The sequence below is a fragment of the Micromesistius poutassou genome, assembly GCF_964030765.1.
Source record: "Micromesistius poutassou genome assembly, chromosome: 9".
Taxonomy (NCBI): domain Eukaryota; kingdom Metazoa; phylum Chordata; class Actinopteri; order Gadiformes; family Gadidae; genus Micromesistius; species Micromesistius poutassou.
The window spans coordinates 17,429,164-17,453,516 of NC_140279.1; the positions used below are offsets into that span (position 1 = coordinate 17,429,164).

At 48.8% G+C, this 24,353-nt stretch overlaps 2 protein-coding genes across 3 annotated transcripts; one reads left to right on the plus strand and one right to left on the minus strand.

The window, feature by feature from the left end:
* The first annotated feature begins 1,924 nt into the window (after positions 1 to 1,924).
* On the plus strand, positions 1,925 to 7,236 carry ddx49 (DEAD (Asp-Glu-Ala-Asp) box polypeptide 49). The gene is made up of 13 exons (XM_084472998.1): positions 1,925 to 2,140; positions 2,302 to 2,425; positions 2,677 to 2,762; positions 3,203 to 3,324; positions 3,713 to 3,900; positions 4,174 to 4,314; positions 4,734 to 4,809; positions 4,972 to 5,048; positions 5,326 to 5,423; positions 5,996 to 6,070; positions 6,352 to 6,440; positions 6,548 to 6,619; positions 6,845 to 7,236. The coding sequence occupies exons 1-13, from the start codon at positions 2,026 to 2,028 to the stop codon at positions 7,025 to 7,027; spliced, it is 1,446 nt and encodes a 481-aa protein (XP_084329124.1). The 5' UTR covers positions 1,925 to 2,025; the 3' UTR covers positions 7,028 to 7,236.
* A 146-nt stretch (positions 7,237 to 7,382) lies between these two features.
* Positions 7,383 to 23,841, minus strand: upf1 (UPF1 RNA helicase and ATPase). Of its 2 annotated transcripts, none has more exons than XM_084472997.1 (24): positions 23,479 to 23,841; positions 22,858 to 23,000; positions 22,421 to 22,510; positions 21,328 to 21,495; positions 20,778 to 20,958; positions 20,148 to 20,309; positions 19,920 to 20,007; positions 19,359 to 19,457; positions 18,934 to 19,033; positions 18,578 to 18,737; positions 17,992 to 18,110; positions 17,371 to 17,535; positions 16,490 to 16,604; positions 15,909 to 16,052; positions 15,395 to 15,608; positions 14,910 to 15,027; positions 14,254 to 14,410; positions 13,574 to 13,716; positions 13,102 to 13,276; positions 12,418 to 12,499; positions 11,918 to 12,079; positions 11,477 to 11,694; positions 11,179 to 11,301; positions 7,383 to 10,337 (listed from the first exon to the last, which is right to left on the minus strand). In XM_084472997.1, exons 1-23 carry the CDS (start codon positions 23,647 to 23,649, stop codon positions 11,182 to 11,184), a joined length of 3,294 nt encoding a protein of 1,097 aa, XP_084329123.1. In that variant the 5' UTR covers positions 23,650 to 23,841; the 3' UTR covers positions 7,383 to 10,337; positions 11,179 to 11,181. The 2 variants fall into 2 exon arrangements, with proteins under 2 accessions (XP_084329123.1, XP_084329122.1); XM_084472996.1 differs by having other exon boundaries at positions 18,934 to 19,042.
* Positions 23,842 to 24,353: the final 512 nt, after the last annotated feature.

Here is a 24,353-nt window from a genome sequence, read left to right on the forward strand (position 1 = left end):
TTAACATCGATTATGCTTTTTTTCCTAATTTAATTCATTCAAGTGTTTGTCGTTTTCCCTCCGGGGGCCAGATACTCTGATCCAAATGATGCAATTTGGGTGTAGAATCAACACGGATTTGTCTCTATCTGGATATTATATTCCATGGCTCATAATTCTCTCTGCGCACGAATAATGTTCAGTGGCCTGATAAGAAAGCTCCGCCTGAGTGCGTCTGTGTTCAATGTGCACGCCACCCGAGAATAGATCTGTGATACATGTAAAGACTTACACGTTTGTTTAAAGGGCACGGCCTGCGCGGGCCAAGGCAATTTGCTGCAGAACCGAAGAAAAAACTGCGATTCCTGGTGGAGGACGAATCAGCCTGGATTTGCTATTAATCAAAGCTGACAGTCACTGAGGACAGGGCCACATATGGCTCCTGCAGAACACGCACGCGCGCGCGCGCGCGCGCGCACACACACACACACACACACACACACACACACACACACACACACACACACACACACACACACACACACACACACACACACACACACACACAAGTACTGACCCATACTCCGACACAGCAACAACCTGGGGGAAAAACAGGTCGGGTTTACAGAATAACGTTAAATCAACTCATATGCAAATATAAACTAGGCACCTCGTTAAGATAATGTAAAGTCAAAGTTATTGAATTGCATACCACGCATTGATTGACAAGACAGTCACTTTAATCCAGGGGAACAATGAACTCTCCAAAGCCCAGTGTCGAAAGAAGTCATCTTTGACAACAAGAATCGCATAAGGACCCCTTCCTCTGCAAATGGCCTCGCGTCGGATCGGGGGACCATAAAACAATAGCAAAAAAACCAAACGTAGAAATTTGCGAAATTAATGTAAAAATCAACAGTAATATGTTTTATTTTATTTTAATAAATGACAGATACCTGATAGAACATGACTCTAACATGACTCATGAGTATAGGCTATAGCAAATCAGAACACGGTAAGAAGAGGGGTCGAAATTCATATTTCATCAGAATTAATTATTGATGAAATGGTGGGGGAAGGGTTCACGGGGGCTGGATTGTAGGATATGTGTGCCATAGTAGCCACCTCACAGACATGTATGTAGGCTTATTGTTTGAGTGGTGTTAAACAAGCATGTTCAGCCGACAAGGTGTTTCGTTGATGCAATGGAATACATCTGCTCTGCTAAACTCCCACAACTAAACTGAACTACACTAAGAGTTCATGTCCGGAGAAATAAAACCCAACATAAAAAATGTGGAGCATTTCTAATCATCTCGGAACAAAACGCTTCTTTGTTTGATAGCCCTTAAGGCCCTATAAACCTCTCTCTTTCTGTATTAATCACGATCATGTGATGCGTCTTGCGTAGCCTTCAAGGCGTTGCCCTGATAAAGGCAGTTGTCATTATGGAGCAACAAAAAATGATGACGCTTCAACTACACAAAAACATTTGAATCCCTGATGTTATTCCAAATTACAACATGTAGGTCAATGTATGTAGTCCACACGACGGATGATTCATACTGGAAAGGGGTTGGCTAAGAAAACAGTGCCATACAAAGCCTGCCTATAAGAATCAGCAATCATCCATCCATCAATCCAGACTGTTTGGGACAGATCTCGGGTCAATCCAGGACACAGTCCAGAGTGGGCAGTATGGCCTATGTAGGCTATATTATGTTATTATTCCGAACCGCCCACACAATGAGTTATGTATTAGAAATAAATCCGATTGTTTTTATTATTATTATTATTATCATTATTTGTTTATTATTTAAAGCCCACTCAAACAGACAGTGAAAGAGTCGCCATGAGGAGAGAGAACCTATCAGAATCCTGAGCGAAAGCGGTCTTGCGATACGAAGTGCTACGTCATCAGAAGGCGACTGTTTAAGGTTTAGACACGAGGATGTGTTTTTAGCATCCCGACAAGGCGATTTTCTTTTAGAACCGAAACACCAATAAGCAGACTTATATACAAAAGTTGGCCGAGGAAACGCCACCATGTCGGATTTCTCCTCGCTCGGCCTGGCCGACTGGCTGATCAAGCAGTGTAAACAACTAGGAATAAACAGACCCACGGCTGTCCAGGAGAACTGCATGCCACCCATTCTCGAAGGCGAGTCCACTCTTTTCATTTCCTAAAGTCTGTGGTTCAGACTCTTCACAGAGGCGGTAACAAATGGTTCACTTGTGTAAATAGTTGGAAATCGATGTTTAAGCGTGTGTAGTAGTAGTAGTAGTAGTGTTGTTTAGGTATGTGTTGTATGTGTTGTTTAGGTCGGGACTGTTTGGGCTGCGCCAAGACGGGCAGCGGAAAGACTGCTGCGTTCGTCCTGCCGGTGCTTCAGAAACTAGCCGAAGACCCCTACGGCATCTACTGCCTGGTCCTCACACCCACCAGGTCGGTCCCTCCGCAAGGAATGACGTCTCAAACAAAGCATGTCATGACAGACATTAATTACTGAGGAGAATTAGGATCATGTAAATGTGCTTAACAGGGAGCTAACTTGCAAATGGCTGATCACAAGTTATTTTGCTAGGACCCTAGAAGGAGCCTGAAGGAAACATTACAACTCCACCGATGACATAATCTACTGTAGTCGTCGTGCTGTTAATGGAAATGTTTGTTGTTTGTTGTTGTTTGTTTTGCAGGGAGCTGGCGTATCAGATCGCAGAGCAGTTCCGGGTCATCGGCAAGCCCCTGGGCCTGCGGGACTGCATCGTCGTGGGAGGGATGGGTAAGTGGTTCCGCTTGAACCCACAACCTGCTCCAGAACCTTGACTCATTCACCCACAGGAAAGTGATAGTAAGAGGTAGAAGTGCATTAATGAATGTATTATGCCACCATTATTACATTATATTAACACTATTTATTTAGTAAATTAGCAGACCCATTAAATCCAAAGAGATTTAGACTTACTACCCATGTCATCAAGGAGCCGATTAGGGCATCTTGCACCAGGCATGCATACTGGTATGCCTGGTCCCTACTGGTAAGCCAAAGAGCTAAAGGCACTGATATTTGTGCCTTTAGCTCTTTGGCTTACTATTTTTGTGTGGTGTTTGTCTTGTTGTTGTATTGTAGAGCTCCCCATAGCAGTACATTCTAACTCGTCATCGCCATGACTAATCCTGCCAGCAACTGCTGACCATTATGTTGTATGTATGTCTCATCAGACATGGTGACGCAGTCCTTGGAGTTGTCGCGGCAACCTCACGTTGTCGTGGCGACGCCGGGACGACTGGCGGACCACATCCGTAGCTCCAACACATTCAACCTGAAAAGGATACAGTTTCTGGTAAGAGACGGTGTGTGTGTGTGTGTGTGTGTGTGTGTGTGTGTGTGTGTGTGTGTGTGTGTGTGTGTGTGTGTGTGTGTGTGTGTGTGTGTGTGTGTGTGTGTGTGTGTGTGTGTGTGTGTGTGTGTGTGTGTGTGTGTGACTCAGGAGGTAGAGCGGGTTGGCTGGTAACCACAAGGTTGTTGGTTCGATCCCCGGCTCCTCCCTAGCTGAGTGTCGAGGTGTCCCTGAGCGAGACGCCTCACCCTGTCGCCCTGCTTGGTCGACTCCGCCGTCAGTGCGTGAATGTGTGCATGAATGAATGTCAGTCAACACTGTAAAGCGCTTCGGATAAAAGCGCTATATAAATGAGGACCATTTACCATTTGCTGGGCGGGGCGGGGGGCAGATCCTGGACGAGGCTGACCGACTGCTGGAGCAGGGCTGTACTGACTTCACCACGGACCTGGAGGTGATCCTGGGGGCACTGCCGGCCAAGCGGCAGACGCTGCTGTTCAGTGCCACACTGACCGACACGCTGCAGGAGCTGCAGAGCCTCACCATGAACAAGCCCTTCTTCTGGGAGAGCAAGTCCGAGTAAGGGTCCCTGTAACGCACTCACACACCTGAACGTATGTGCAACACACACAATCTACGTGAGTGTTGACCATACTTCAATACTAATGAAGATAGGTAGGGGCACTATTATAAGATATACTCTTTTTTTTTTTTTGTTATAGAAAATATTACAACGTGACCATTATGGCTGTATCCCACAGCACTGAAATACGGATTTGTAAGGTAGCCATCGACTACCATAAAGCGTGTTTTAATGCAACGTGTGATAATTGAACCGTCTGTGACACCCAGGACCCGGACGGTGGAAGAGCTGGACCAGCGGTACATCCTGACCCCGGAGAAGATCAAGGACGCCTACCTGGTCCACCTGATACAGACCTTCACCGACCAGCACAGCGACTGGTCCATCATCATCTTCTGCAAAACCTGCAAGTAAGCATTGAAAGCGTGCACAATAGGAGCCGACTATGTGAAAACCTGTTTGGGGGCGTAATCCTTTGATTTTGTTAGAAATAAAGCTGGTAAGTGTTCCATTGTTTGAGGAGCAGGGCTGGTATGTGCCCAATCTGGTCGAGGGAGGGGAAAGTAGCAAATAATGTACTTGCTTCTAGGATATAAAGCATTAGTGAGGACATTAAGGCAGAACTAAGCACAGAAGCGATTGCGGTTTGATCGGCTAGTGGGAGTGCTTAGTGGATGCCCTGAAGTCCTTATCAATATTTTGGATTTAGTGGAGAGAAGTAAGGAAAATGCTAGCCAGCAGACAAAAGTGGAGGAGAGGACTTTCATGGGTTTATCAGCTCAAGGTCCTGAATTGTCTCTTCTGAAACATCTCAAATGTGTCCTTACAGGGACTGCCAGATCCTGACGATGATGCTACGAAAGTTTAACTTCCCCACCATCTCTCTCCACTCCATGATGAAACAGGTGAGGGCTTTCGCAAGATGCTAACAAGCCCTTACTTGGCAGGTTGTCTTTTTACTTTGTGTGAGAAGACTTATAAATATTTGATGAAAGAAAAACGATAAATAGACTTGAAGAGTGAAGGTGTTAAATTAACAGCATTGATTTTTTTTTCCCCCACCACAGAAAGTTCGATTCGCTAACCTCTCCAAATTCAAAGCCAGCGTCTACAAAATCTTGATTGCAACAGATGTTGCTTCTAGGTAAGGTGCTCAAACTACAGAATGTGAAGCGTAAAACTCCCTCATGTACGGACACAAGCCCCAAGTACACTACTACAGAGCTACTCCAATAGGACATTGGCAGATTTTTATGGGTGTTAAAACAATATTTGGATATGCATATGCCTACCATTTTAAGAATAATTGGTTGCAAAAATGTAGTCACAGGCAAGTCATTTTTGGGACATTTCTCTAGGCTGTTACGGTGCTTTCTGCGTGCATTGCTTTTCTGATTGTGTGATATTCACTGGCTATAAAGGGGGTTGGACATACCAACGGTGCAGGTGGTCATCAACCACAACACGCCCGGCCTACCCAAGATCTACATCCACAGAGTGGGCCGGACCGCCAGGGCCGGTAGGATCACCTGTTTGTTAGTCATGAGGAGGATGTTGGTGATGATGATGATGTGGTTATGTTGTTATTCACAATTTAGCACATATCACACACATACTCCTAAACACAGCCACACACATCACACAAAACAGCAGGGACAATACAACTAAATGTGTCCACAAAAAAATAAAAATAATAATACTAATAACAATTCCTACGCTAATCTGTGAGTTATCGATTATTCAATTTTGGTTTTTATTTTTTATAGTCTAGTATTATAGTATAGTATATAATTCAGTACTAAGGACCATGTGGATATGAAATCTTGCAGTCTTGAATGCCGTTTACTTGTAATTTTTTCAATGGGCATGGGTTATGATGTTATGATGATGTTGACCATCATCATAAGGATGACGCTATAGTATTGGTCGTCCCCAGAACCTTTCAAGGTCGAAAGGGTTCTGGGTTCAATCCCCCATAACTATTCCTTAATGCAACTGCAAGAAATATAAAAGCATCTTAAGAGATAAATATTAGTGAAGAGCTGTTGGAGCTCAGTATTGGCTGTTTACTAAGGTGTCCTTACTTTGCAGGGAGGAACGGAGTCTCCATCACTATGGTGACACAATATGACATCCACCTGGTCCAAGCAATCGAGGAACAGACACGTAAGTAAAATGATTGCGTCAACGTGAAGCTATTGTACCAGAATTGTAAGGTATATTGTATCAGTCTAAAACACTTACTATATATTAAAGGTATAATATATTTAGTAAATGCTTTCATCCAAAGCATCTTAGAGAATGGACCCACAAACCCTGAAGGTGTCAATGCTATGCCGCCGACAGTTGAGCTACGCAGGACCAGAACGTTGTTGTAGACCGGTTGAATTGGACCGCTACATTGGTTAGGATGTGTAAATGCTGGTTCCATGTGTTTTTATATACAGAGTCGAAGCTAAAGGAATACGAGGTGGCGGAGAAAGACGTGTTGAAGATCCTCACCCAGGTCAACGTGACCAGGCGGGAGTGCGAGATCGTAAGAACCCCGCTGTTGCTAGATTCAGAAACTATGATTCAAGACAAGACTTGACTGGGTTTCATACGGAGAGGTCAATGAAAACCTGTTTTCTACCTGTATTCTAGAGACTGGAAGCCACCGACTTTGACGAGAAGAAAGAGGTCCACAAGAGGAAACAGCTTATCCTAGAAGGGAAGGTATGTATCGGCATTACAACTTGCTTTGCAAAACATTGGATGCAGGTGGGTGGTTGGCTAGCTGTTTGGGGTATTTTTTTCATTCATTTAAATGAGAAGGCTTTGTAGTACCATAAACATTTGGTACAAATTGACAAAGACCTTCAGGTCTATGTTTCCACATCCATTGCTATGAAGTGAGCGTCTCCTGACCCTGGGTTTACCTGTGGTGGACTTGTGTTTCAGGACCCAGAGATGGAGGCTAAGCGGAAGGCAGAGCTGGAGAAGATCAAGAAGCACAAGAAGAAGTTCAAGGAGCGGGTCCAGGAGAGTGTGCTGCAGCAGCAGGCCGAGCAGCGGGAGAGGAGCGTTCTGAAGAAGAGGAAGAGACGACTGGAGCAGAAGAAGGCCAAACTGGAAGCTAAATGACATGAGCCTCCACCACGCCTGTACAGGCTAGCCTAACGGGGGTGCTGATGCTTCCCCCTAAAGCACATGCTTTATGCAACTGGACGGGATTCTTCCATGTACACACACACAAAGGTTAGCTCAATGATAATGTGAACATGGGGCATCCATCCATCTTACTCACGTAATGCTAATGTGTATTGGAAGGGTTCTCCCATGTACATAAACACTCAATGCTGAGAACGGTATTCGACTGACAAGCATAACGCACTCTGTTAGGGATTTTACCATGTCTGTCTATACAGACGCAATAGGGAGAATGTTTGCTACAGTGCAGAGGGATACGATGTGTGTAAATATACAGGAAAACATTGACTCAACTTGACAATTCAACCTTTATTGATGGATTCAGTTTGAAAACAGAATCACACATCGATTTAATCTCACCATCAGAAAGGAGGCTAACCCAGAACCTTGTAAATTATGTAAAATATAAACTCCTTAATCCATAACTATCCAGATTTTTACCTTCAGGCAAATCAATAAAGTATTGTGTGATCTGCGCCGTCTCCGAGTCCTTCATGAATGTTCATCTCGGAAACCCTTCCAAGCAGAACATCAAGTTTATTTAATTCTTATAATAAGCAGGTGCAAATTTAAAAACTCATCGTCGCAGAGGTGGTTGGTGGCAAAACAAAATACTTATCCACACGTTCAAAGCTCTAGCCAGGACTACTAAAGGTCTACATGATTGTCACAGGTGAGGCTACGACTACAGTGGGTGTACATTCTCTGCTCCGACAACATTCGTGAAAGACTTGAAGCCTTGGGACACAACCACAATCAATGGGGGAGGGACATTTACTTAATTTTATTTTAAAACAGGACAAGCCCTGTGCTAAGCTGCTGGCATTAGAAAGCGACAAATTAAAAACATGGCCTTAAAGTACAACCATTGAATCACAACGCGGCACACAGTACATAATGACATAAGCCAGCAGGACCCAGGAGCGCAAAAGTATGTAAAGGTGGGCTACCTGGTCATCTACAGGGAGCAAACCTGACTGAAAAGAAAAAAAAATACAGAACTATTTTCAACCAACACAATAAAATGAAAACCTACTTCATGTTGACCAAAACAGGAAAAAGCATACGCAGCTATCTGGATTTATAACGATCAGCTCCAAATGGAAAGAAGGAGGCCCCAAGAACGTGTCCCTCGTTAAAAAGGGTGGAATCTGCGGTTTCGGTAACCTTGGAAACCAGTAGGAATCAGCGGCAATGGGGGGGTGGGGGGCGGGGGGGAGTGTGTCTGAGCATGCTGGCGTCACTGGTTTCATCGGTGTTCACACTGGTTCACACGGAAAGGATCAGACGAGCTCCAGTGTCATGATTCGCCATAAAAAGACGCCGTGTGAGAAAGTTTGACTTTTGACACTACAGTCAAACGACATGACGTGCAACGCGCCGTTGAGTCCCAACATCTACACGACAAAAAGGAATTAAAACAAAACAAAAAAAAGTTCCTCAGACGAAAGCCCCACATTAAATAAAGTCCACCGGCTTCCGTCAAGTGTCCGAATTCCAAGTTTCCTCTTTTCCTCAAATCCTACGCGACTTGAAACACGATGTTTTTCCCTCGTCCAGAGGTCGACCACTCTGCGTCTCTTAACCATCACTCCACACACGCGTTCCCAGGGCTCGCGATCTGGAAAGTTCCCAACTGAAGACACCGCCCGGCAGGAAGCCCTGCCCCGTCGTCTTCCTCCTCCGCAACCTCTGGCGGTTGTCGATGAAGACCTGCTCCTCTGCAGCCGAGACGGGTCTCTCGACGCTGGGAGGCCCGCCCCACCTCCCCGCCACCCCCCGCCCCCCCCAACGCAAAAGCCGCGCCAGTGGAGGAGCCGTCACTCTCAAGCGGGCGTAGCACTAAAACAAAACAAATGCACCCATACAACCCTAACACTTGAAAGCAAAAAAAGCAAAAAAAAATAAAAAGCAGAGTAAAGGCTTTCTCAAGCCTCTACGCTGGGCTAGGATGGACATTAGCGGACGACGGGTACAATATTCAACGCTGGTCATGTTCACAAGCTATGCGTTTTTTTTTTTTTGTGTGTGTGTTTTTCCTGTTTTTCTTCTTTAGCATGTGGTGCTCAGTCATAACAAAAAGGAACCTATGAAGGAATTCGCCCAGGGGGGTGGTGGGGGGGGGGGAAAGCGGCGGCGGTGGCGGCAGGCGGCGGTGACCCACCGAGTCCCACGCGTGTCGTGCCTGGAGGGGGGAAGGTCCCAGGCCAACGTGTGGTCCAAGCACTCCCTGCCCACTCCCCCTGTAACCCCATCCAAAGCCCATGGCTCAAGACCGGGGCTGGGATCAGACCCGGGACCCTCCAGGAAAGTCACGGGCGGCTCAATTCAACACTCTTTTTTTCTCTCTCTCTCTCTCTCTCTCTCCTCGTTGAGTTTCGTCCATGACGAGGCGGAGGCGGGGGGGCGGGGGTGGTGGGGGGAGGGGGGGGGAATCCAGGGTCCGCTGCTCTTCTCCTGATCTGGAGGAGCCCTGGAGAGGGAGGGAGGGGGCGGGAGCGGCGGCGGCGCCCATGTTACCGTGACAACCGTGTCTGCCACATCCCCTTGTGGATCGCCGTCTGCCCCCCCCCCACTATTCCTCCGTCCTGATTGGCCGAGAGCCCTGGCAGACCGTTTTCCATGGAGGGGAGGGTGGGGTGGGGTGAGGGGAGGGGAGGGGAGGGGAGGGTGAAGTGAGGTGCAAAGGTCAGGTCAAGTGAGGTAAAGGTTGGGGTCGTTGGGGGTAGGGACGGGAGGGTGGAGGGTAGATGGGAGGGGGGGGTAAAGAGGTGGTTGGGGGGGGGATTTGAGTTTCTTTTAGAGCAGAGCCTCCAGAGACGGCAGGAGTCCCTCGTCTTTGTGGTTTGTTTATTTTTTATTTTATTCCTATGCAGCCCAACCGCACGCCAACGCGCCGCTCCACCTCCTACGATACCGGCAACCCCGAGCAGGGGTCCCTGCCGTCCGCCCGCATGCCTCTCTCTCCCTCCGTCTCTCGCTCCGTGTCTCTCTCTCTCTCTCTCTCTCTTTGTCTCCCGTCTCTCTGGCTTCGCGTCTGTCGGCGGTGCGGTGGAGGTTTTTTTTAACCCAGCGGCCAGGTGTTTTTGGCTTGGCTTTCCGCTCTCTCCCCGTCGCGTTGTGGCGTTCTGGTGCTTGGCTTGTAGCAGAGGAATACAGGTATCCATTTAAGTTTCATCGTTACCCAGATTAAAATGCCGACGAAGCGGGCTCCGCTCAAGCCCGGCTCCCCTCGTCCTGTCACCTGTAAGGGGGGAGGAGGGGGGAGAGGGAGGGGGGGAGAGGGAGGGAGGGGGGGGGGGAGACACCATAAGAGACCATGCACCATGAAGGGAAGACACTGGTGCCAGGTGATGGGGTCGTTTATAAGTGACGTCCCCTGGCATCAGCCAATCAGAAACCGGTGCAGTGCGTTTATATGCACGCAGAAAAAAATAAAATAAAAATTGTAACCTGGTTAGTGGCCGTACCAACGTCTGCCCACTGCCATGTGAACACTGAAGCCAGGTTTCACGTTAAATCCAATAAGAGTTTTTCTTTTATATATAGATTACATTTTAAACGTCGGTCGGGCGAAAGAGGCCTCTGAAGAATAAGTCCCGCCTCCGAGGCTCCGGTTCCCTCGGTCAAATGTCTATGGGAAATAACATGGGGGTTTTTGATTGATCGTACATAAACTCTGTAGGTGGCGAAGAAGTAAAAGTTGCGTCACGTTTTGAACTTTGAACACTTTTTCCATCTAGTTTCCACTGAAGCTTTGGATTGTCGGCGCCGTTAAAGTAGTAAACTATTACGAAGAAGCATTATGCTAACGCGGATCTGCGCAGACTTCGGACGTCACGACGCTCCCAAGTGTGTAGTTCAAAACGTGACGCAGCTTTTACCAGCTTTTTTTTTCCGCCACCTACAGAGTTTGTTATGTACGATCATTCAAAAAGCCCATGTTATTTCCCATAGACATTTGACCGAGGGAACCAGAAGCCTCAGAGGCGGTAACTATAATAAGTATCTGAATTAGCCCTGTGTGTCGGCTGGGGGGGGGGGGGGGGGGGGTCTGCAGCAGGACGGTCTGTGTGTGTACTCACGTTCTAGTACTGGGACAGACCAGTCACTCCCCCGTGCTGATAGGCGCGTTCCCCCTGGTAGGTGGAGTCCTGGGACAGCGCCACGTCCATCTGGGACTTGAACTCATCACCCAGGTAACTGTCCTGAGAGGCGCAGGGGAAAAAAACAAAACAAAAACAAGCTTCATCACACCTGATGGAAGAAACTAGGCCTCCTTGCGATCCGTCTCAAACCACTGAATGTAAATTGAAGGTAACGGTTGGGTTACTGGAAGAGCTACTGGTTGAATCGACAGTAATAAAAAAAGGTGCCAGTTACCTGGGACAGTTCTGGCTGGGAGAGGCCAGGCTGGCTCATCTGCGACGGCTGGCTCATGTTGATGTAGCCCTGTGTCAGGGGCCCCTGGGAGAAGGGCTGGGAAGCCCCGTCCTGGCTGGCCTGACTGGGGCCCCCGGCGGCCCCCTGGCTGCCCCCGCCCATCCCCCGGCTGCGCTGCCGGCCCCCGCGGCCCGGCTTACCCTTCATGGCGCCACGACCTGCGGACCAAAAAAAAGTCAACAACACCACAGGAGACGTGTGAATGTGTCCGGCGTCTTAGGCATGAGTGATGGTCGTTCATTCAGGGAGAACATAGGCCACAGACGTGAGCTCAACTTCACCTCTCAGCTCCAATGAAACACAAGAAAAGTGTTCATAATACTTCACAATATCATAGCGGGGAGGGGAGGGGGGGAGAGAGGGCACGTCCGGCAGGCGTACCTGCGGCGGGGCCGTTGCTCTGGCCCAGGTAGCCCGGCGGCGGCATGGGGGGCATCACCAGGTTGTAGGGGATGGGGATGTTCATGGCCATGTGCCCCGGCCCGGCGCCGATCATGCCGATCTGGTCGTGGGTCTGGAAGTACATGTTGGAGGGTCGCCCGGCTGGAAGACAAACAGGGCCACGAGAGACGAGGGTGAGCAAGGGAGAAGGTGTGTGTGTGTGTGTGTGTGAGTGAGTGAGTCTGATAGGATGGCTAAGCGATCACTTGTGAGTGAGTGAGTGAGTGAGAGAGAGAGAGACTGATAGGGAGGATAGCTAAGCGATCGCTGCGATGCTATGTGCTCGGTTGCCATGACACCAGAGCTCTTGGGTAGGCAGACCAGCAGCTGTGCTCCTGAGGCTGGTAACGCGGGTGGGGGGGGGGTGTTTAGAGACAACCCCCCCTCACCTGTAGTACTGAAGGGAAGCGGGGCGGGCAGGGCCGACGCAGCCGACTCACCTGTGCCGCTGCGGTCGTAGGCCGAGCCGGGGATCAGGGCCTCGCGGGCGTCGTACATGGCCGTGCTCATGAAGCGCCCTCCCTGGGGGAAAGCGCATGAGGACAGTTTAGAACGCGTGACTAACTGGGTTGCTGGGTGCTGACAAGCTAGCTTGACTATTAAAAGGACTGTGGACCGCCTCGTTCACACTACCTTCCGTCAGTCAACGGATGGGCCGAGGGCGTGTTTGACGTATGGTCGCTGTATACACTGTACAGGGGCAACGCTCTCCTTGCACCAGGCGTTATAAAGCCGGCTTCCTGCTTGTTGTTGTTATTGCTAAATGGATCCCGTAGTCGCAAGGACAGTGTCGCCCCTGTACGTGCACCACAGCAATCTCCCAATTCTTAAATCCATTAAATCCATTCTTAAATCCCCCGCCGCCGGCCGGCTTTTTTCCACATCATTTCCACGGCGGGTTGTATCACAAAGACCATTTCATTGGACAGAGTCCAAGTAGCGGCACACTAGTGTATTTGCATAACCACAGAGCCGACTTGACGGACGGACCCACAATGCATTCTGAGGGCGCCCCATGCAAAGTCAATGAGAGGCGTCCGTTGACGGAGGTAGTGTGCAAGAGGCATGAGTAACCGGCTGGCTGTGTCTGTCTGTGCACGCGTGTGCGTGTGCGTGTGTCTAACCGGGTTGACGGTGTTGACCAGCTTGCGGGGCTTGCTGAACTGCATGAGGCTCTCCCGCAGGTTGTTGAGCGGCCCCTCCACCAGCACCTTCTGCTCCTTGTAGTAGTTCAGCAGGTGGTTCCACAGCGGCTGCTTGGACAGCGCCTTGGGGTTCCCCACAATGATCACCCCGTACCTGATAAACACAAAAATATAGAAAATATAATAATGTAAGAAAATAATGTAATGTATAATGTATTTTTTTAACTATACAAGGGATCAGTTATGATACAGTAACTTTTTAATTGAATGCACACTGTAAGGGATTTGACCATGTCTGTCTACACGGACATGGTAAATCTTTACTGTACCGACGACGGCGATATATTGTTTCACTTCTTATGACAAATGCACTTATTGTAAGTCGCTTTGGATAAAAGCGTCTACTGAATGCCCTGAATGTAAATAGCGGGCCGGTCGGTTCCGGTCTCACTTGGCTCTGGTGAGCGCCACGTTGAGTCGGCGCGGGTCGTTGAGGAAGCCGATGCCCTGGTGCTCGTTGGCGCGCACGCACGACAGGATGATGAAGTCCTTCTCCCTGCCCTGGAAGGCGTCCACGCTGGCTATCTCCACCTCCTGGAGCGAGACGACGACCAAGGGGGGGGGGGGGGATGGGGGGTAAGAAAACAGTACAGGCGCCTTGCTTGAACACGAGGTGGGACTTTGATTGACCAATCACAAGCGGTCACACACGCTACCGGTTAGTGACATCACAGGTGGGAGAGTCTTGAATTCTGTGTTCCCTACTGAGTAATAGACCCAGTGACAGGCAGTGAAGCCTAAACAAGGATCCCTGTACTCCTCAGTAGAGCCCCTATCATCATCATCGAGGTCAGAGGTTTAACACAATGTGATTTTTAGGCCTAAGGAACAAATGTGCAGGTCTCTGGTTTCGAGCCGAAAAGTGGAAGGATTCGCTTGGAAGCATCGCGGTAAGTTCCTTTGCTCGCTTTAAATAAAATCTGATGCATTAATATTAGAGAGAAGTTTCGATAAAAAAGCCAGCTAGCTCAATGCCTGTTGCTTTGGCAACTGCTTTAGGAAGCTGTGTTGCCAGGCAACAGAGCCAGCTACTGATGTTGACGCGAGATGCGTGGGCCATGGGGGAGGTACCTGGTAGAGCTTGGTGTGCAGGGAGCCGCTGAACTGCATGTACTGGACCAGGTAGGAGCGCTGGCCCTCGTAGGGCGTGATGATGCCGATCTGGTCGGGCTTGGCACCGGCCTTCAGCAGCCTGGTGGTGATCTTCTCCACGTTGGCCGCCTCCGTCCTTGAAAGATAATGCAAAGTGTTATGGCGCTGGTTCAGAGGGCTCGACGGGCCAGCTGACGTTGAGGGGCTAGTGACCGGGCTACGTTTACCCTGGAAATCCAGAGCTCTCGCGAGTGCACAAGTTGTATTTGCTCAGCGAGTCACTCTGGGAACGAGAGATATACTCACTCCCCGATTGCCCAAACCAACCCAGGTCTGGATACGTCACCCCTTGTATCCTTCTGATTGGTCGTAGTGTTATCCAATTGCGTGCAGTGATATTTTCAAATGCATGCATGGTTCCGCCCCTCGAGTTGGGCCATTTTCATTACTCGTTGCCAGACCCCACAGCTTTCTAGATCTGGGTCTGGATTTCCAGGCTAGGCTACATTCAAAATACAACCCCAATTACCACGAGGTCAAACTTGATACATTTTTTTTTTTTAAAAGGACCGGCACGACAGCTTTGACAGCCACAAGTCCTCGGGGGTGGCAAGGCGTGTTGCCGGGGACAGTACCTGTTGAGGTAGGAGGTTCCTGAGCTGGCGATCTCCTCCTGGCCCTGGGTGACGTAGAAGTACATGGGCTTGTCTGGCTGGGGCCACTGGAAGTCAAAGCCCTTCTTGATGCGGTCAGCTGGAGGAAGAGGTTCAAGTTAAAATCTTTCATCGGACAGAGTGACCAATCCCTTTACAGCGGATGATACACCGCAGTTAGAGACAAAGCTTAAATACAAATAACAGGTTTTTAATACAATTTACCATTTAAATTGAGACTCAGCTCATTTGTCACATCATCAAAATATGCCAGCCAACAGTCATTATCGAAGACAAGGATTATTTTAACAAATGGAAGCAGAGATAGGATACATTCATAATTAGCAACACACTGATTACAAATATTAACGCTGCTGAGTTTTCTGCCTAATAGATTGCGACGCCATGAGTGCGGCAGCTCTCGTTGGGGATTAATTTAGTAAACACGCGTGCGGGCGTCGTCTCACCGGCGGTCACGCCGTTCTGCAGGGAGCCCTCGTAGAAGATGTTGGAGGGGAAGGCGCTGAGGGCCGGGTGCATGCGGTACTGCACCTGCAGGCGGATGGGCCGGATGCCCAGCACCACCAGCCGCTCAAACAGCGACTGGGACAGGCCCGCCTTGGCCGCCTTCTTGCACATCACCACAGGGCCCAGCTGGCAGTGGTCGCCCACCAGGATGAGCTGCAGGGTGATGGATCAGGGTGAGCAAAGACATTGGATCAGAACGACAAACCACCCCACCTCCCCCCCGCCGATAAGAACAGCAGCAGCGGCGGCGGTAAGTGGTCAGTGTGGGAAGAGTGGTGGGAAGTTTGTGGGAAGAGTTGCCATGGTGATGATCTGATGAAGCGTGGTCTGTGCGTGTGGGTTTGTATCTATGTTTGATACGGGTGAACCCTGGCCCCCCCATCGCCACAGGGGCTGAGTGAGTGTGGGTGAGTGAGTGAGTGTGGGTGAGTGAGTGAGGGTGGGTGAGTGTACCTGCTTAGCTCCCAGCACCACAGGTACCATGCACTCAGGCTCGGTGGCCTGCGTGCTCTCATCAATCAGGATGGAGCGGAACTGCATCTTGGCCAGGCGGGGGTCCCCGGCCCCCACACACGTACCACAGATCACATCAGCATTCTGCATGGAGGGAGGGAGGGAGGGGGAGGGAGAGAAAGAGATCACAGCAAGGGAGATAAAAAAGAGAATTTGAGAGAGAAAAACACTGATCTCCTTCAGGGCCTATATATAAATAAAACACTTGAGCCACAATTGGACTAGCGGAGTGAAGGGCTATGGATCCTGAGGTGGCAAGTCAACCGTATGAAGTGGCTCAGAAATAAATCCAATTGAATATCATGTCAAATTGGAAACATTGTGCCACTCAACAACACTCTGGCGCGTTGATTTAAAGAGGATAATCAGGCGCAATATGATGCCAATCAGGATGGGTTGATTACCATGCCAACCACCGCCCTTGAGCACATGACAACATCACTAATTAACTGACAGCTCGTCAAACGACCAGACTGCAGTTGGACACAGGGGGGGGGGAGGGGGGAGGTGGGGGCTCTCACCATGAGCAGCTCTCTCTCAGCCGTTCTCTTCAGCGCCCGGTAGCGTTTCTCGTCGGCAGACGACAGCTCGCCCGTCTCGTCCTTCAGCTGCTGCAGCTTCTGGAGCTCGGGCATGCTGGAGGGAGAGAGAGGGAGATATAGAGAGAGAGGGAGATATAGAGAGAGAGGGAGATATAGAGAAAGAGGGAGATATAGAGAGAGAGGGAGATATAGAGCGAGAGGGAGATATATAGAGAGAGGGAGATGTAGAGAGAGAGGGAGATATAGAGTGAGAGGGAGATATAGAGAAAGGGTGAGAGCACGATATAGAGAAGATGGAGAGTGAAAGATTAAACAAGAAAGTTTGTGATAGTTATTGGAAGGAGAGAGCAAGAGGGAGAGATAAAAAAAAAAAAAGATAGAAAGAGTGAAACGAGAATAGAGCAGCAGACCGAGAAAGAAAAAACAATAGCCAGAAAGAGTGCAAGAGAGTACAGGAGAAGGCGGGATAGAAACAACAAGAGATCACAAGAGAGAGGACAGTAGGGTTATTAATGACAACGACCCAGCGGGAATCACCCTCAGAGCCCATCTCCTCACAGCAGCTTGGAGAGTTCTAGGTGCGTATTGGGAATACCAAAACACCACCATGTACTTTTTCCATCAGAGATATCGCATGAAGAGCTGCGTTTCTACTAAACATACTGAGTCTTCCGAAATGTAGTAGTAATAGAATGTAAAAAGTAACTAAATAAAAATAATGATATCCGAATGTATGTAGGCTGGCTAGTCAGTTACTTATTTTGATATCTGTGATTTCAAAATTCCCCATTAAAAATAACTAGATAGGTACTATGAAAACAGAGTCTAGGGGTTCCTCCACTTCCCAGCATGCGACTGACCTGTCCATGTTGCTGATCTGGTTGTGCAGGGCGAGGAAGGACACCGGGGAGTCTATGGCCTCCCTGCTCTTGGCGCACAACCTCACCACCTTCAGACCCGTCTGGTGGATCTTCTCCGTCAGCTGATCCACGGCAATGTTACTGGGAGCACACACCAGCACCGGCCTGCCGATCACAACGCACACAGAGAGAATGAGATACGCGTGTTAACGCAGGACTGCGTTAGCCGTCCTGCGTTCTTCCAATAAGAACCAGGGGGTTCTTCCAATAAGAACCCCCTGGTTCTTATTGGAATTGGAATACAGATTTTGTCCATTTGAATCGTTTCCTGTGTTTTAAGAGCGCATTGTTCGGCTTTTACAAGTGCCGCATAGGCCTCATTGAGAAAAACATGCTGTATTTTGTATTTTCCACCAACAGAATTTTTTCATATAGCCCATAGAAAATAACAATTAAATCGATAATTGATCGTTAATTTTATCGACGATCGATCAAGGACATCTCTCAAAATGCCCATCCCTATGCGCTACCCTAGGTATCCGCATGGACCACCAGATGTTGATGGTGAAGACCACAGCGGAGCGTGTTAGTTCTTTGCGGGGGAACACGGCCCAAACGTACCCGTTGCCCTGGCGAGCCAGGTGGTAGACTATGGTGGCGGAGGTGACGGTCTTCCCGGTGCCGGGGGGGCCCTGAATCAGACTGAGGGGCCTCTGGAGCACGGTCTTGACAGCATACACCTGAAAACAGACACACACACACACAACAGTTACATTCTCCAAACCGGTCATGTTTCTGTTACGTCCACGTCCTTCAAAGACAAAAGACAAAAGCAACACTTTTAAACACTAACTAACATTTTTCATAATACCGTAATTTCCCACATATAGGCCGCATCGTGGATCTCTATTTCATCCTAGACAACCCAGAAAGGGGGCTCAAAGTGCAAAACACTGGAAATCTCCTTTAAACACCTGATAATGAAATCGTTTTCCCATGTATTGGTCACACCCATGCATAAGCCGCGTAGCTTACGGAATTGGAAAATGTGTGTATAAACTGCGACTTATAGTCGGGAAATTACGGTAATGTCTAGATCTGAAAGGCTTCTACAAAGAACATCTGAATAGGACATCAATAGGGCAAATTACCCTGGGGGGGGGAGGGGGGCTGGTTGAGGAGTTAACCTGGGGGCTGAGTGCAGTACCTGGGAGTGATTGAGGTCAGGCAGACCCTGGGCTGTAAAGCGCTTGGGCAGCTGGCACTTGATGACCACATCCTCCACCTCGTGGCCCAGCAGCTTGTGGTAGATGTACCCCGACACAGAGGTCTCGTCCACCGCAAACGTCTTCAGGGCGCTCTGCATCCTGAAACACACACACACACACACACACACACACACACACACACACACACAAACCTTAGATACAACCACATCAAATCCGCTTTGCTCAAACCCCCCTTCTGGAAGATTGCCTGGAAGTGCCAAGAAAAATCGTACACAATGATTAAACATTAAGGTGTGAAGAATAAAGAAGCATGTGAAAGTGGGAACAGGCCTACCTGTCAAAAGACGTCGACTTCCACACAAAGTCCACCTGAAAATTGTGCGGGATCTCCACTGGCGCCCCCACACTGCTCCTCAGCTCGATCGCAATTTCGTCTCCGTAGTCAGAACAGTCGGTCAAGGAAACCTATGAATAACTACTACCGTCCTGATCTCACCGTGGGACAGCGACGCCAACAGGCGATGCAGCATGTTCCGCCGGGTGCACTGACACAAGACAGCAGGAGCGCTAGTCCGCCGATACAGAGCATAGGGCGTACTTGGAAAACATAGCATAAGGCCAGCAGTGAGTACACAGACAATTCGGCGCTAGCTTGCTACCCAGAGAGCTAGCTTGTCAGACAGACAGCTGCAGAGGTGACGGGGGATAGGGTTAGGGACAGACAGACAGACAGAAAGACCAAAGCGAGGAGGAGGATACTGTCCGGGACTTTGATGACGTGGCCGATACCCTTCCAGAGCGGGGCCATCTCTCCCTTGTAGCGCAGGCAGATCTCGTCACCCTGCATGAGCCGCATGTCTGCGCAGAAAGGAGACAACCGTCAGAAGCCCTGCAACAACACCAACCCCACTACCACCACTCGGAAGATGAGGGTGAGTATGACTATTTGAGCACAAAAAAACAAACAAAATATAACATGGCGGAAGAGGGGTTTCATGCTGAGAGTGCCGGGTCTATATGGACCACCGGAGTCCAGATGAAGGACTGCCAGGGGTTCAGAACCCCTGTGAGAGGGCCAGGGGTTCAGAACCCCTGTGGGATGGCCAGGGGTTCAGCAGCACGGTGAGATGGACAGGGGTTCAGAACCACTGTGGGATGGCCAGGGGTTCAGCAGCACGGTGAGATGGACAGGGGTTCACAACCACTGTGAGATGGACAGGGGTTCAAAGCCACAAGGAGATGGATGGTGGCGGTTCTCTATGGACTACAGAGCCGTTGGGAGATGACTGTAGAATGACGTAGAAAAGCTGGGAATATTACCACCTGAGTCCGTCTTGGGCAGTGAGAAATAAGCAATCCTCTTTTTATTCAGGCCCAAGTCCCACCTGACGGTAATATTGTCCTGGGTCTGGGGGGAGGGCAAAGGGAAGAGAAGACAAAAGGTTTGTTACCCATGCAGCAGACACAGTTTGTATCTGTCCATGATACCTAGAGAGGCACACACCTGGTGGAGACAACCAGGCGTGCCTGGCGGGGACGACCACTGACCTGGGACTCTTTGAGCTTCTTGTCGTAGTCTGCTTCCAGTTTGACCAGTGGGCCGAAGATGTTCTGGTACTGGTAGGCGTCCTCATAGCGCAGCAGCACATGCTGGGGCTCCTCGTCCACACCGGGCTTCTCCAGGTCCTCCAGGGTGGCGCTGGGGTTGTCCTGGAAGCACGGAGAGTGAGCACAGGTCGAGGGCTGGCTGGGGGACTCGGTGCACGAGGTCCAGATTGTTTGCAGTAAAACTTGCTTGCTTTCACTGCTGTTTTTGTTTGTATTGGTATTCATTGTTTGCACATTGAACATACAGCATTAAAAAAAACTAGGTTCAACAAAGATATTATAGAGCTGTTCATTGTTCCTTAAAATGCACCTTGACCACATTTAATTCCTCCAGGTCATATCGTATGGTCAAAGAGTTCTGAGTCACAAGTTACAACAACTAGGGGCAGTGTGCAGTACTGTGGAACTGTCAATACCAAACAAATGCACCCATACCAGATAACTTTGAATCCAGTAAACTATATAAACAGCCATCTATATCCTATACCCCTGTCCAATAACCCTGTATGCCCGTCTATACCCTCTAACCCCCCCCTCCCCCACCACCACCCTCTAGTGCCCCCTGTTCACCTTCCACAGCTCCTCCAGCTTGTTGATCTGCTGGGCGGTGATCTGCCGCGCACGGAGCTGCTCCTGCTCCGAGGGGATCTTCACCAGCCAGGACAGGAAGCAGCGGTCCTGGATGAGGGGCTGCCACTGGGAGCTGTCCCAGTTGATGTCCTTCAGGCTGCTCTGGCTGGCACATGGCTGCCTGTGGACGGAGAGGGCAGTCGGGACGACAGGCCAGGGTTAGGGGGGCATTTCATGGGCCGTGACAGAGGCCAAGAGTTCACTGGCAAGCTTATCTAAACCAGGAATTCACATTGGTGTACAATACACAATACTAAGTCTAAAATCACATTTGAACTCCACAGCATTGTTGAGGCATCCATTCAGGGCATCCAGGCACCTGATTCAAGTGGCTTCGTGTCTTGTGGGGCGAATTACTGCAGCTTTTCTGCTGTTCTTTCTACAGTGGCCGTAAGAGCATCCATTGAACGACTACTTTAATTGAAATTAACGTTAACCGCGTAAACTTCTGATGACACTGTAGCACTCGAAGGGGGGCGAGAGGGGTTACCTGCACAGAAGCACCACCACAGAGTCTGCCTTGGCGGGGATGAAGCCCAGCAGGAAGACGTTGCGACAGCCACAGTTGTAGCACTCCAGGACCGTCTCGCCGAGCGGGCCGTCCTTGTGCAGCGTCACCTCCTTGCACTTGGCCCTCACCAGGTGGTTCACGATGTGGCTGGAAGCACAAGATAGACACAAGCTCCGGTGAACAATCCAATTACTGGTAAAAAAAAAAAAAAAGGTTGGGTAGGCAATTTGGAAACTCGCCAGAGTAGACTAGATTTCTGAAAGCATCCAACCAAAAAAAGAGGATCCAACCCCTTGCTTCAGGCTCCAAAGCCCCTCCCCAAAACATGTTTCAAGTTTTATTTATCATGTACTCATGAATCATTTATCAGTATTGAAAATTGTTGTGCTCAATGTGACTAGCTCGCTAGCTTAAGCAATAGTCTGCCTATTCGCAATGAGTGCATGGTCAAAGTGTGCACAGATAGTCATAGGTAGGTTTGCTGTTGATTGCTGTCTGGATGTCAAGAGAATTTCAACAAATATATATTTTTTTAATGCTTTAAAAAAAATAACGCGTACCCTTGCTAGAACTCACACAATACATATACAATACATCTTTATTGTAATCTAGGTCGTTGGTCAAGTGTAAATTGGAATCTCAATCCGAAATTGACTACTTCCTTTTTTTTATGAAAGGCCATATTAACTATTTAGCTTTGATCCATATTGATTCCAAAGTGAAGCCGACCACAGGCAAAACAAATAAATAAATATCCAAGCAACTATGAATGATCTGCAAGAAGTTTCCCAATCAACCCTATACGAGAGCAGTCCAACCTGGAAATTGACATATTACTCAAACTGGGATCACATCAGGACAACTACATCGGGAGCTAATGTTGCAGATAGCACGTTGAACAACACTTCATTTGATACAAGATCATTTCAATGGAGCAAAGTATTTTAGTGTAGTGTCAATTCATGCCGGTCAATAACAATACAGTGTCAATAGTGGAAATGAAAGCAAGCAATTTGACAATGTGGCATGTCCCCAGTCTGGTTTCACACTTAATTCTTGGCTAGCTACCCACCTGCCAGATGTGTTGCCACGGCCGTTGCAGAACCACTTCTTGCTGGTGTTACAGTAGACAACACAGGCCGGGTCATGGATGCCACAGTAGCTGGAAATACAAACATTTGGTATAGTAAGCAAATTCTAGGCCTTTTCCATTAATACACCTCTCAGTGTTGACAATCTAGGGCATTTTCTAGAGTTACTTCTGCCATCAACTCAGTACATGGTTTATACAAGATGTCATAATTATGAATCTCAAAAGGGAAAATATTCATGCCTGACATAGTACACACAATTGTATAGTCATGTGTGTACACCTATACAATTCTATATACAAAATTAATAATTGTCTTGTAACACATTTTATCTTTACACAACAATCTTCCTCTGAATTGAATTATACAATTCTCATTACTGCATAACATCCAGCAGAACGCACAGCGGGGACCCTACCTGCACGCATGTAGAGGAAGGTCTTTGGTATAATACGTGTCTTCCTCATCCTCCTCAAAGTTCAGCTCAGCCAGAAGTTGGCTGGTCTTGGCCACAGAATCATCCACTCCCCCGTTGTGGAGACCCTCGTCCGGTCCATTCACCTTGATGACGGGAGTCAAAGTTTGATCTCAAAACACACATACAACGCTTTCTATTTTACAAACGTGTGCAACGTCTATGTGTGAAGATGCTACATGCTAAAAGCATTCGGCTGTAGCGTGGAATAGAGGGACATGAAATACCTCAACTGCTACCAAAGCCTGGGGGAAAAAAATGACATGTGGCCCTCGTGGTTTACAACAACAACGACACGTTCTGGCTAAAATGTACACTCAAACAGATTGGCAGAACTATGGGGGGGGGGGGGGGTACTATCCGACTGAACGCAGTGCAAACATGCTAATGTTTAGCGCTGGCTAGCGTTAGCCTAGCCCGCTAGGTGGCTATTATTAGTTGGCTAGCAGGCGTAAGGTCGACTAGCTAGCTCGCTAGCTAGCTAGCCCGCTCGCTAGCTGCAGCTAACGTTAGCTGGACCGACTGTCACGGTTTCCTCTGTTGCTGACGCGAACCACCACCGACCTGGTTGTCCAGCTGGCTCTGTGTGTGGCCCTGGGTCTGGGTCTGGCTCGGCAGAGTGAAATCGGTGAACTCGTACTCGGATCCCTGGGTGTCTGCCCCGAGGAGCTCCGTTTCCTCGGTGTCCAGGAAGGTGAGCGTTTGCGAGCTCGGCCCGTACGCCTCCACACTCATCGTGACAACAACTTTCGCTTCGTTAATACGGATTGCTATTTTTTGCTCGGCTGCGGATGCCCCTTCCGACTCTCCGGGTGTGCTGGGTGTATCTATCACACGGCGCGGCGGTTCGCCTCGGATTTGAACCCAAACAAAGATTCGAACTGCAGCAGGATTCCCACAGACTCGTCGCCGCTCGAGCGCTTCACGTCCAACACACCAAACAGTGACGAACTTCCGAGCGCCACAACAAGCGCACGCAGAGCGCAACAGTGTGACGTGACACTAGGCGGGAGAATGGAGAGAGCCCGTGATGGGGAGTAGAAGGATAGTAGCGATGAGGTATAGGGAGAATGTTTAGGATTATTACAGTAAACATTTACACAAACGATTGGGCTAAAGTAGATGCACATATTAGGTTTTGTTGTTTAGGAAAACACAGTGTCACACACACACACACACACACACACACACACACACACACACACACACACACACACACACACACACACACACGTTTATTCTTGTTAATATAATATAACAGGTTATTCCTTCAGGGTCAGAGAATAGGCAGCAACAAAATTATAATTTGTTAGGTCTGATTTGGTATATAAACATGGTCAGGATAAACAGTGAAAAGGGTAAAAAAAAAAAAAAAAACTGTTGTCATGTATCACCATTTATTTCTGTGTTATTTTGGCAAGTTGAAAAACATAGCAAAA

Bases quoted from the DNA above. Each gene is read 5' to 3' on its own strand.
- ddx49 (XM_084472998.1), top strand. From the start codon at position 2,026: ATGTCGGATTTCTCCTCGCTCGGCCTGGCCGACTGGCTGATCAAGCAG. The intron at 3,901-4,173 runs GTAAGGGTCCCT...TGTGACACCCAG, and splicing joins TTCTGGGAGAGCAAGTCCGA to GACCCGGACGGTGGAAGAGC. The intron at 6,620-6,844 runs GTATGTATCGGC...CTTGTGTTTCAG, and splicing joins AGCTTATCCTAGAAGGGAAG to GACCCAGAGATGGAGGCTAA.
- upf1 (XM_084472996.1), bottom strand. From the start codon at position 23,649: ATGAGTGTGGAGGCGTACGGGCCGAGCTCGCAAACGCTCACCTTCCTG. The intron at 17,536-17,991 runs GTACGTTTGGGC...TGTGATCGGCAG, and splicing joins CTGGCTCGCCAGGGCAACGG to GCCGGTGCTGGTGTGTGCTC. The intron at 16,053-16,489 runs GTGAGAGCCCCC...CCCTCCATGCAG, and splicing joins CTGAGAGAGAGCTGCTCATG to AATGCTGATGTGATCTGTGG.